The sequence below is a fragment of the Cheilinus undulatus genome, linkage group 14 (assembly GCF_018320785.1).
Source record: "Cheilinus undulatus linkage group 14, ASM1832078v1, whole genome shotgun sequence".
In the NCBI taxonomy this organism is placed as follows: domain Eukaryota; kingdom Metazoa; phylum Chordata; class Actinopteri; order Labriformes; family Labridae; genus Cheilinus; species Cheilinus undulatus.
Window position 1 is genome coordinate 23,998,970 of NC_054878.1, and position 13,222 is coordinate 24,012,191.

Here is a 13,222-nt window from a genome sequence, read left to right on the forward strand (position 1 = left end):
AAAATGGCCAGCAAGTACACTTGGGTAGCCTGTCCAATATCATCTATGTGAAGCAAAGACTGAACTTAAAATGTGACACTGTAACCAGCAGTCTAAGCCTCTAGCAGTATAACTATAGGAGCTGGTCTAAGTCTGAGCCAGTACTGACTTTAGGCTTTGTCAAAAAGGAACATCTTAGACCTCTCTTCTTTAAGGTAGAGAGGATGTCTGCCCCCCAGACCTTAACCAAGGAGAGGGGCCGTACAATTGCAGGATCAACCTCCCATACTATTTTTTGGGGCTGTAGATACCACGAGCAGGCCTAAAATGTGATGGAGTTGTACGACTAAGAGCTTACTAAGTGAGTAGAAAGATAATTCTATAGATTTTCTAAAGAGCCAGTGCAGAGAGGCCAGTAGAGGAATAATGTGATCTCTTTTCCTTGTTTTCCTACGGGTCTGTTATACTATAATAGTAGCTTGGGAGATGTCAGTCATACACAATAACCAATTCAGCTGACAGTAACATATGTTCAAAGTTTGGTTCCTTAGTGCTTTGGGGATGGCCTATTCACTCTTGAGTTATGTTTGAAGGTCAAATTATAAAAAAAAGTGCAATAAAGTTGAAAAGTTGAGGTTGAAATTTGAACTTGTTGCACTTTAATACACAAAATGTCTTCCTTATTAGTCTTCTGCACTAAGAAGTATCAAAGTCAAGAAAAATCAACCATGTAGTCATTGTTACTTTCTAAACTAATTCGGTTATGGAAAATTAGGTTAATCTTTAATTAAGAACTTATTTTTCAGTGTCTTAAAACAAAATCTGGTGACTAACCATGTTCGTGTAAGACAATGATTAGCCACACTCACAGTGCTGTGTTTTATTGTGAAATGTGACAGAGGAGTGTGTTGTAAAGTGGGAGGATCAGTGCACAGAGAGCAGCTTCTCTCTGCACTTGGGCTTGTGCGCTTTCATACTCTTCCTGCAGAAATCTGCATGCATCTTTTGAATATTTGCTGTTAAACCATCAGCATTGGTTGAGTGAAACATGTCGGAGCAGCGTTCATATCTGGTTCTGGAGAACTTCATCGGAGGAAAGTTTGTGCCATGTCAGAGTCACATCGATTCTTACGACCCGTCAACAGGAGAGGTTTACTGCAAGGTGCCTGACAGTGGCAAAGAGGAGGTTGGTCTTACAGTATTACTTCATTTTTACTATATGCTTTATGCATTTTGACCCAACAGTAGTCTTTTAAATGACCAATTTAGATAACACTAGTGCATACCAGTTAAAAGTCAGGTTGCTCCTCTTTGCTGCAACAGTATAATTTCCTGCAAAAACACATGTTGTAATTTCTATGATCTTTTCGAAATCTACACTCGTGACTCATCTGTGTGTCCATCACTGTTTAGAAGTTCATCATGTTTTCTACTCCATATAACCCAACAGATTTAATTTTTGCTTGACAAAGGTCATCTTTATTGCAGTTATTTTGCAGGATTGCATTTTAGAGGCGAAAGCCTTGTGTTTTATTATGCTATTTCAACTGCTAGCTTTATCCAGATGTTGCATGTGAAACTGTTTCAATAAGCCCATAGTGAGAGGAATGAACCTTTGTTCTTTACAGAGTTGTTAATCATTAAACAAGTCACATGTCAATAAACCTAAATGTTCTTTGCATAACAGTGCTGGGATTATAGCTGATTATAGCTCCTTTTCCTGGTTTAACTTTATTCAATCATAGCTAATGAGCAAAGAATATCTAGGCCTGTATCTTGAAGTCTCTTGGTGCTCAATGCAGTTGCTTGCCTGTGCCAAATTGTGAAACTGCCCCAGCAGGCCTTTACATAAAACATTCTTCTTTACTTCTATGCAAACATCTAAGCTTTAATCTGTGGTCATAAGATGTGAGTTCAAGCAAAGATGTCAGATATGGTGTTGGATTTGAAATGAACAAAGCAAAAGCAAAGCAAAAAATAAAGTCAAGTTTGCTGTAGTTAAGACCTTCTTGTAAAGTTTGTGAGTGTTCACATTTATTTTAGGGCCACTTTAGGGGTCATGAACCCTGTGTCACACAGAACATCCCCTCTCTTTATCTGCAGATAGAGGGTGCTGTGACAGCAGCTAAAGGAGCATTCCCCAGCTGGTCCGCCCGCAGCCCCGAGCAGCGAGCTCAGATCCTCAACAAGCTGGCTGACCTGATAGATGCAAACCTGGAGGAGTTAGCGCAAGCTGAGTCCAGAGACCAGGGTGTGTAATGTACTGTTGCTACATTTTATCCTCCACAGAGTCAATGACATTATCAGTCATGCACTGGGTCAGTGTGTCAAAATGTGTCAATGTTATACTGCTGCAGGCTTAGCTCCTTTAAATTGATAGCATATAACTTTTACATTTATGCACATTTTTTACAGTGGATTTCTGTCACTGCAACTAAGACAAGACAATGCAGTTTATCCGAATGGCACATTTCAACAACAGGGCATTTTAAAATGATTCACAGCAGTGGCTCTCAGGACCCACAAGTGGGTTGTTGATTCATTTTTAGTGGGTCAGAAATGTTTTCCTGGTGGAAAAAAATAAATTTTGTCCAAAAAAAAAAAAAAAAAATCAATGAAGTGCTCTTTATTTTTTAGGCTTGACCCAATTAGATTCATTGCTTTGCAGAATTCACCACATCTTGAAAAAGAGAAAAAGAAACATTTAAAGAGGACAGTGAAAATAAATAAAAAAATTAAAATTGAAGAAAAGATAATAAAAAACAGCAAAAATAGAAGTGAAAACACAAGAAGACAATTTTCAAAGGCATAATATTTTTGTTTAGATAATTGTCCTTTTCTTTTCCTAAATGTTCCCTCTACAAAACATCAAATAAGCAGAAAATGTCCTTAAATGTCATAGAATCAGAGTATTGTCAGCAAATGTCGTCTTTAGTACAGCCATCTTTTTTCAAATCAAAATAAGATATGAGAACCTTCCTTCACTGGTGTCTTGTCTGATTAGTCCCATGACACATTGGGGAGAGCAGACAATGAACTCGAGCACCCCAGAGCCACCTCCCTCCATGCTTGCTCTCACCACCATACATCCCATACATCCCAGACACTGGCCCCAGCTCATTGCCCCCCCCAGACTGTGGCCAGCTAGGCAATTAATGCTGAAAGCTTTAAACTTCATGATAACCCTGGTGTGATACCAGAGGGAATATGGCAATGAAATGAGGGCATACAAGTTTAGAGAGCATGGACATATTAAAATAACTTGTTACATATTGTGGACTAAAGTGACATTTAGCCTTGATTTGGATGACAGAGAGCTAAAACTAGTCCATATGAGTAAGGATCAGACACTCTGAAGCAATTTAATATGAAATGAGTTACTTATTTTCCACTAACAGTCAGATTATAAGGCCTTTATTAGCTGATGACAGAAGGTCACTGGGTCATCAACATCATGAGGATTTATGTCAACATTATAGGACTACAAACATTCACATTTACAGTATGTTTTGGGGGGGGGCTGAGAGTTTTTGGGGAGATAACTGTCACTGAGTCACTGATGAAGAGGACTTTTGAGGGGATACAGCCACAGATGAAGTTAATTTTGATATCAAAGTTTTTAAGTTCTTATATCTTTTGTGTAACATTACAGGTAAGACAATCACATTTGCTCAAACGGTGGACATCCCCAGATCGGCGTACAACTTCCGTTTCTTTGCATCCTCTGTGCTCCATCACACCACTGACTGCAGTCAGATGGACCACATGGGCTGCCTCAACTACACCATCCGCTGCCCTGTGGGAGTTGGTGAGAGCTCACTGTGTCCCATCAAAACCTGTTAGTGTTATTTTCAGGCCTTATGTGTTGTTAAATTGTGTTGTTGCTGAATGTGTAGCTGGTCTGATCAGCCCGTGGAACCTGCCCCTCTACCTGCTGACCTGGAAGATTGCACCTGCAATTGCTACTGGCAACACAGTGGTGGCAAAACCCAGCGAGATGACGTCAGTGACGGCCTGGATGATGTGCAAACTGATGCAGCAGGCTGGTATGACTACAGCATCCACAATGCAACAAATTGGACAGAAAAATTACAAGACTTTTCTTTCTGCAGTAAACAAACAGCAGAACCTGTCTGTCTCCACAGGCGTTCCTCCAGGTGTAGTAAACATCATATTTGGGACTGGACCAAAAGCAGGTGATGCCCTGGTCGGCCATCCTGAAGTCCCTTTGATTTCCTTCACTGGCTCCACAGCCACAGCTCAGCACATCACAACACGGAGCGCCCCCTACTGTAAGAAGCTCTCCCTGGAGCTGGGAGGTAAAAACCCCGCCATCATATTTGCTGATGCCAACCTAGACCAGTGTATCGAGACCACAGTTCGCTCCAGCTTCTCCAACCAGGTAAGAAAACACTGTTAGGGATTTATCCAGCCAAAGAATGTATTTATTTATTTCTTTAAACTACTTATAGTTATTATGAAAACTTACACAATAAAAGAATATAAGGTGTTTGTCACAGTATGTCAGTAAAATGAAAGCTGGGGTTTTCTGCAAGCAGAACTCTTATGTCAGTGAATGGTGAGGATGCAGTAACATGATTTGTCCACTTGGGGGAGATCACAGCCAAGATTTTGTCATGTTTAGATCCACAAAAGAATCGTCTCAAGAAATCAGTTCTCCCATCAAATTCCTCTGTCTTGTCACCTTTTTATTTCCCCTCTCTTAGGGAGAAATCTGCTTGTGCACCAGCAGGATTTATGTAGAGAGAAGTATTTACTCTGAGTTTCTGGAAAAGTTTGTGGCTGCAGCTAAAAAGTGGAAGACGGGTTTACCTTCTGATCCCAGCAACAACAACGGAGCTCTCATCAGCAAAGAGCACCTGGAGAAGGTGGGGAAGTCCAAATGAATTGAAAGAATACTTTCACATAAAACAAACGTGATGATTTTGTTAAATTGACTCTTTGATCTTCAGGTTCGTAACTTTGTAGCCCTCGCCAAATCTGAAGGCGGCATCATCCACTGCGGTGAGGGGGTTGACCCCCTGGACCTCCCTGAATGTAACGCCAATGGCTACTTCATGCCTGCAACTGTCATCTCAGGTGTGAGTGACAGCTCCAGAGTCATGCAGGAAGAGATCTTTGGTCCCGTCACCTGCGTCAGCTCCTTCGACACAGAGGATGACGCTGTTGCAAAGGGTAACGGGGTACGCTACGGTCTGGCTGCGACTGTTTGGACCCGAGATGTGGGGAAGGTTCACAGGGTGGCCAAGCGGTTACAGGCAGGTTTGGTTTGGACCAACTGCTGGCTAGTGAGAGATCTGAACCTGCCCTTTGGAGGGATGAAGAACTCAGGTGTGGGGCGGGAGGGAGGGAAGGATTCGTATCACTTCTTCACAGAGGTGAAGAGCGTCACCATAAAGCACTGAGAAGGGAAAGTGAAACGGCAGCAGAGGCGTGACCAGATTGTGAAACTTTTTTGAAAGTAGAAAGTGTTGTAGTTAAACTTGACCTTGATAAACCTCTGAGTGCAACTCTTTGGAATTTTTTACAATTTTTTCTCCTCCCACGCTTGCGAGTAACTGGAGCTTGTAGTAGGTCAAATTACTGAATATAAAGTCACAGAAAGTCTCACTAGAACAAAACTGATGGGTACAACAGCAAAGATCCAGCAGATATTCAGACAAAATACAAAACAATTAAGGCCTTTTGCGTGTGATGTCATAATAGTAACCTGTGTTCATCTGTGTAGTGCACATTTATACATGGAAAGTTAAAAAACTTGAAATGTCAACTGTTCAGTTCCTGCAAATCATCTTATTAAGCATTAAACAGCATTATCCAAATCAACATATTTACAACAGTAGTACTGAATGGGCTAATGTTAATAATAGCAGCTAATATAAGGGTTTCAAGCATGACCCTGTTTACTGGAAACCCTCAACTGAATGAGATGTTGAAATCAGGGAGTAGTTGCTAATGTCTCTTTGTGTCTGATGAGCATATTTTGACATTTTCATTAGACAAAAGAAGTTTTTACATGTACCGATAAGTGGGCATCACGGCTCATCAAATACACTCAGACTAAGGGCGCTTTCACATTAGGCCCAGTTGTTTCCAACTACGCTGTGGCGCGATCCCCCCCCCCCCAGCTTGCTTTCACACTAGCAACATCGAACTGTGCCAGGGCACACTTGTGTATTTACTTGGTCTGAAACTGCAGGTGGCGGTATGTACATAGCTGGTTTACAACCCTGCAAAGAAGGAGAAAGAAGAAGAAGCTACCATGGCAACCACTGGGGTCATGACCTGAGTGAAGATTATTTTGTTTTGACAAAAAAATCCTCCTGCAGCCATGAATGATTAAAATCACTTTTAAGATGCCAGCAACTTTGCTCTTCGTATCTGCACATCTACTACAGCTCAGAGGATTAAATGGGCTCGCACTGCGCAGATACAACGGTTTTTGAGGTGACTGGAGACTTTTATTGCCTTTGCACCTCCTCTTACTGACTCCAACTTGTGTTCATCTGTAAGGCGAGTCACAGCAGACCATGTATTGGCTGGATTCTGATGATTTCCGCCCTTTATCGAGGAAAAATGTGAACAAACTGCTGCGCTGTGGGAAGAAGTCTAGGTTTTACGATGATGTCATAAAGCTGACACAACGCTCTGTCCCATATCCGAGCGTGGTTGCATTCACATCTCATCCGAACCGTGCCAGAGTCCACTTGAATCGCGCCCCAAACCACCTCCCCAAGTGTGCCCAGGTGCGGTGCGTTTTCATTCACATTACCTAAACTAACCGGACTTTGGGATCAAGTGCGCTCGGATCCAGGACCGGGCCCCTAATGTGAAAGCCACCTAAGACTATTGACTAGTAAACCTACCTATGGGGCTTTTCCACAATGACTTTTGGCTGTGCCGATTCCAAACCAAGCTGTGCTGATTTACTTTTTCATCACCAGTTTGGCTGTGCCGGGCTATGCCAGGCTGAGGCGATGTCACAGTGGTTCATCATTATTCAGGGACAACTCGCAGACATGTTAAAGTACCAACCGCTGCATCAAACCTTGAAATACCTGCTGGATTACTAACAGAAGAAGAAGAAACAATGGCTAACTCTTGAACAAAACAAAGCTTACTGAAGCAGCTATTTAATGTCATCACCTCAAAACGCTGAATCATCAGCTCTAGACGTGCCCTCAAACAAGTAGCTCAATTTTGGTGGAAAAACAAATCCCCTGCTGCGATGGGCTATGGTGCCAAGCCAAACCAAGTAGAGCCAAGCCACTCATTGTATGGCAAAGTTTCAAGCATGTCTTATTTGTTCATTCAGTCTTTTCTTAATATTTTGTACCACAATTATCAAACCTTGCTAATCAGATGGATTTGCCAGACTGCCATCAGGAAAATCCATTTTGCAAATCTCCAGTCCACAACATTTGTCAGGAACAAGGCGGTAGCTATGGGTGGGGTTAAGTTGTACTGAGTGCTGTTAGCAATGGCTGCCTCCTGTTACGCGGTTAACTCAGATGTTCAGTATGAGTTTTATCCAAACAAAAGCTCCACCATTCAAACACTCCAGTAGCACTAGCCTGTACAACTTAGGTTAACATTGGAGCTATGCATGTCTACTTCCTCATTTTGTCTTGCATCTCTGATTGTTCCGTCATGAATGTGACGGACAAAACGTATATTTAATCACCTTCTGAGATTTAAAAAAAAAAAGTCCTGTTCTTCCCTAACACTTTGCATGGGAGGTTTCTCAGATGAATCTGAAATAAATCCATGCAATACATATATGAAACAGTCTATCCCGTGTGTCAGGTTAACAACTCTTTGCTTTGTTATAGAATGAGACCATTGTAAAAGTAAAATAAAAAAAAATAAATAAATACTGTAATTCTTTGAGTGGCCACTTGAGGTTGGCACCAAAAGCTGAGGACTCCTCATTCAGTTCCATGTTAAACAGTTATTTTCACAGCAGATGTAAAATTCTTTACAGCCTCTTACCAAAAATGTTTTTGGTCAAGTCAGCTGATTTATATTTAGGTTAAAAAGAAAATAACTTAATAAAATTAAAAAAGCACAAGGGTGCATTTGGATGCTGATTTTTAGTCTCAGAGTTATTAAAGTGTGAGTGATTTGAATGGCAGATTAGTAAGTTGTAGCTGTTTGCCCGGAGACTTTAGGCCCTTTCAGCTTCACTTTTGTGCCTGTTTCTAGACCGATCAAGACTTAATCAAGGACTACATCTCCACTGTGATGACTGCCTTGCCTTTTGGTTTCATAATGTTCTCCAGAAATCAATGTGGGACATCAGTGAGACTGGTGGCCTTATTTTATACAGTCTGTGGCTGAAAAGTTTTGTTTAAATTTGGAAAATTGGAACAATATCCACAGCATTTGCTTTCTACTTCGACTAACTCATTTTAGAAATGCTTAAACTTTATTTCAGACTCACAGTCCAGATAAAAGACAGGAAAATGCTTAGAATAAATCAGATATGAAACATAAAGGAGTTCATTGTTTAATGAGAAACTTGTCTTATAAATAGGCTTTTGGTCAAATCCTAAATGCTCAGATTTCTTGTGTATGGCATTGCTCCTGATGACTGAGATGACTTTGGCATCAAGTTTTAAGAAAACTTGACATGAAAGACTTGTCAGCACAGTTTCAAAAGTAACTTTTCACCTGCACTACAGCATCTAAGAGACACAAGTAGCATCTTTTGGCATCATACCATGGGATTTTACACTACTTCTGAAAAGACATTGAATCTTTATAAATTTAGCCTCAGCAGTTTAATCTTACAAAGAAGGAAGTAAAGATTCTTCTGAAGGAAGTAAACACAGAGGGAGCATTAGTTCATGCCTTGGGCTGAAAACAAACAATAGAAGCTAATCCTTTCATCAGAAAGAAACACTTGTTGGAATTTGTTCAGCTCTAGTGTTGTAATACACACATGTGCTGTCCCACATTAAAAACACCTTATATAAATGCCACATGTAGTTCAATGTGTTTACTGCTCAGTTTGGGTTATGTCATTGTTGTCTGAGGAATGCAGTAAGACCTGATAGTATCTGGGGCAAAGATAGACAATGATAAATGTCAAAATGTGAATCTGCAGCAAGGAAACTGCTCCACAGACAGTTTAACATTTACTTTGAAATAAGGAAACATTGAACTCCTATCACGTCTCATGTGTCCTGTTGTAGTATGTGTAGACTTGGTTGAAGTCTTAGAATTTCCTACATCACACGAACCCAGCGTATAAAAGTTTATCACTGAATTGTTTTTATGTGCGACCTGCTGATATGCCAAGCCTTTCTGTTTGGTGTTTATCCATGTATTTTACGTCAGCACAGCGGGCTTTGGACATGTTTGGTGAAAGAAACTGGAATCTGAGTAAATGTTTGACACATTGTGCAAGGAAAGTTTTTGTTGTTGAATCACGGTGAACATGTTAATGGCCACGCCAACAAATGTTTGTGTGACTTTTCAGCCTTCTCAGGTTTTATTAACCAGATTAAAAAATATCAAATCTCATGTAACTACATGGTGCTGCTTCACACTTGAAAATCTATTTCACTTTGCAAGACTCACTAAACTTTGATGTCTGAAAATGATGATGACTGTAATTGAACTGTCTCATATAAAATCTGAATTTCATGCCTTTAAATTAAATGTGTTGTACTGAATCATTCACAGGTCTTTTTTTAAAAAAACAGATGCCTGCTGTGGAAGGTTATACTAAAACATAAATAAATGTAAATGCTAATATACTAGCATCCATTAACTGGCAATGCTAACATTTGAATTAATGTTCAGTAGATGTGATTAACCATGCTCCCATTAGTGTTTGTTTTAGCTTGCTATAACTTGCTAATACCCAGAACATGAAAACCTATCTGGCAGATAGTCAACCACTTAAAAAAAAGTTATCAGATATAAGATGAAACAGGATAATAGTATAGGAATAAATTGTTGTTACTTAAAAACAAAACAAACATCTAATATAATTTCTTAAAGATGAGAAATGCTAAAAAGTGCCCTTCCTGGATTTTTTGATGCAATAGATCCAGGATTGCTCTGTGAGCAGCTCTCAGAGCAAACAAGGAAGGGTACTGTGAACAGCTTTTCCCCCCTCATCTACTGACCAGAGTCCTCAATTCAGAGCCAGAAGTAAGCAGCCAGTCCCAAGCCAAAATACATTGACCTAAACTATCAGGAAGGTATTGTCAGTCTTCATAGCTAAGCCATGATGTGCACGAATGACAGGACGAAAAATAATTAAGTGGAAGAAAACTGGGACAACTTTGTTGGAAAGGAGATGGCAAAGAATGTGTCAAAAAGTAAAAAAAATGGGTTAAAGTGGCAAAAATGGGGTAAAAGAGACAAGAGTTAAGAATAAGCAAAACATGACAAAAAGGCTAAAAACTGGCAACAAAGTGGGGAGGTAAAAGGGCAAAAATTGGCAAAAATGTGTTAAAAGTGACTAAAAGAAATGTCAGAAATTGACTAGTGACTAAAAATTGGCAAAAACGTGACAAGAAGGGAAATTAACAGCGGCAAAGACCAACAACCTCTACCAGCCCTGAGAGGTCTGGCGTCATCTACATCTACAAATTGACATGTTAGGGCGTTTTAGTACACATTACTTACAGTGCTTAACAAATTTATTAGACCACCTGTCATATTGATCTCAGAGACCATCCAGCATCATGATGTGCTTTAATGCGGACTCTTTCATTTTCAGTGAGCTCTCCACGTTTTACCATTTTGAACTGAATTTCAAACTGAATTCACCTTTTTATACCCAAATTTGAGCCTGCTCACTGGACTTCTCTGAGAAGTCAGAAATTAATCAAACATAACATTCAACCTCTAAAACTAATTTTTCTGTTCAGGAATGCAAGTAAATAACAATAATTTGGCATATTAATCAAGAAATAATAATGTGCTTCACTATTTTTTCAGTTTTTTTGTAAATCAGCAAATTTGCAAATTCATGGATAATAATAATAATTATATTTTAGCATTAAAAATCATTTGGGTTAAAGAGCTTCTACATATTGGTGTATTAACCATTGCAGAAACATAAAAAATGATTTTGGTAATTACCAATGCTGTTAATTTAGGGCAGCTGTGGCATAAACCTTACTTTGGGTGGTGGTCTAATAAATTTGTTAAGCACTGTACATTTAAGCACAAATGTCACTTAAAAAATCAAAATTCCATTTTAAATGGAACTAATTTTGAGGATATTTTTTAAAATGATGACTTCAATATACCACTTTAAATCATTAAAAATGTCTCTTCATTCTTTTTGTAAAGCATCCTGCGACCCCTGCCTCAGTGTCTCATGACCCTAATGGGGGTCCTGACCCCCACTTTGGGAACCACTGATCTAAACCATCAGAACTCAATGATAGCTTGACATCCTTTCTAGCTCCAAAATGAGGGAACTGTATGCCATGATGCTAGCACCAATGCTACTGACCCAACACACATGCATTAATATCATCAATACGGCCCATTTGCTGGATTTTTCAAGGGGCCAGCCAATTCTGTGGGCAGGCCTGTTTGAAATGCAATAAATCAACATTATCTGTTCAGTTATGATAAAAATCTGCCAATAACACCAATCTCTTTATGTTTACCTGATCACGTTTGTGTCAGCACACTCCCACTCCCCTCTTTGCCCCCTGATTAAACACGTCTCCTCTCCTTGCAGAGCATCTGATCATGACTTAATGTGGTGTGAGATAAGGCTGACATGGGTCGTGCTTCATGCATGCAGATCAGCCTGTGTGCACCTGAGCCCCCACGTCAGCTCAGGGAAAGAGGGCACACGAGGGGCGCACCCTATCCGTAATGCGAGTTTAGAATCACGTTCTCTGCTTTGTTGTGTGTGTGTGTGTGTCCCACCCTCTGTGTTTTGGCTAGGGTATTGTGCTCTATCACGCTGCAGCTCACCCCCCTCCTCCAGTGCGTGATGAAATGGATACCACCCTAAAGTCGGGTTAGCAGGTCTAGGAATGTGTTTGTTGCACCAGCACACGTTTTTACCCACCATGGACACACAGTAAGTCAGCAGTTATTTCACCCTCCTCAGTTTCCGGCTTTTTTCTTGATTATCTTTCATCTCGGCCTCTTGGCGAGGTTTCATTGAAAGGAAAAAGCTCATCGAAGCTGGTCTCGCCCTGTGTTACGTGACTTTGAGGCCTTAATCGTTGGCTTCAGCCAAACTAAGCACTTAGCTTTCACCTCCCTTATCAGGCACAGAGAGAAATGAAAATAGAGTATCTGTCTATTTTATTTCCTCAAGGAAACTGGAAGGTCCAGCTAGTCAGATTATATAAAGGATCCTTTTTCAACCTGGCTGCAGGGGAGTGATAGGCCTTTGTAGAGAGGACAGCAGTTTTCTATTCTTTTGGACAATAAATGAGTGCAAAAATCTGTGACATGTTATTATATGTATGATAAATAAAAAAGGAAACAGGAGTATGTGATTTTTGTTTATAAAGCTGTCAGTGGATGTGTGTATGAGAGAGAGGAACTAATAAAGATCCAGATAACAGGAGAAAAACAGTGAAAGGTTACTGATTTGACCTGGAATCATTATGTTTCCTTGTGCCCCAGATTCTTCAGATGGCCAGCTCTGTTTACACGTTACTTAAACTAACACAACCTCATTTAGTATGACATCTGATAACACAGTGCAAATCACAGGTCATGTTTCCAGACTTCTAATCTCCTTCCTTTATCCTATACTGGCTGGAAACTTTTCCTTTTTCCCTACTCTGTTTCACCCTCTTACTATGAATGTCATGTGTGAGGCACAGTAAGCTTGCTTTCTCTCACAACATGCCTCTCTTTTTCTCAGCACGTTCCCGTCTCTCAAGGCCTTCTGTCACATTTGGGTTCAGGGAATGTTCAACAGCGGGCGGTCGAGGTTTTTTTTGTGGTAGATAAGCCTCGAGAAGGAGCTGAGTCCTGAGAAAATGCTGCAGTTCAAGCAGGTTAAGCAAACTCAGCCAAGAAAACCCTGGTGTACATGTGGAGAGAGAGGGAAAGTTATTGACTGCAGAAGGCTCAGGATTTTGCAGCTGCATGTCAGTTTCCATAAGGTTCAGAATGTAATCACATGGGAGTGAAAGCTAAAGCTGAAATGTACAGGTATAGGCTGAATCTAGGTATAACTTTGAGGAAAGAAACTGGTATAAAAGATAAGTGAGCT

At 40.3% G+C, this 13,222-nt stretch overlaps 1 protein-coding gene across 1 annotated transcript; it reads left to right on the forward strand.

The window, feature by feature from the left end:
• Nucleotides 1-659: 659 nt before the first annotated feature.
• Nucleotides 660-6,325, forward strand: aldh8a1 (aldehyde dehydrogenase 8 family, member A1). The gene is made up of 7 exons (XM_041805772.1): nucleotides 660-1,165; nucleotides 2,083-2,230; nucleotides 3,632-3,787; nucleotides 3,876-4,025; nucleotides 4,125-4,381; nucleotides 4,707-4,868; nucleotides 4,953-6,325. Exons 1-7 carry the CDS (start codon nucleotides 1,028-1,030, stop codon nucleotides 5,403-5,405), a joined length of 1,464 nt encoding a protein of 487 aa, XP_041661706.1. The 5' UTR covers nucleotides 660-1,027; the 3' UTR covers nucleotides 5,406-6,325.
• Nucleotides 6,326-13,222: the final 6,897 nt, after the last annotated feature.

Coding starts and splice junctions, on each gene's coding strand:
- aldh8a1 (XM_041805772.1), top strand. CDS start 1,028: ATGTCGGAGCAGCGTTCATATCTGGTTCTGGAGAACTTCATCGGAGGA. Junction 1,166..2,082: donor CTGACAGTGGCAAAGAGGAG/GTTGGTCTTACA, acceptor CTTTATCTGCAG/ATAGAGGGTGCTGTGACAGC. Junction 2,231..3,631: donor AGCTGAGTCCAGAGACCAGG/GTGTGTAATGTA, acceptor GTAACATTACAG/GTAAGACAATCACATTTGCT.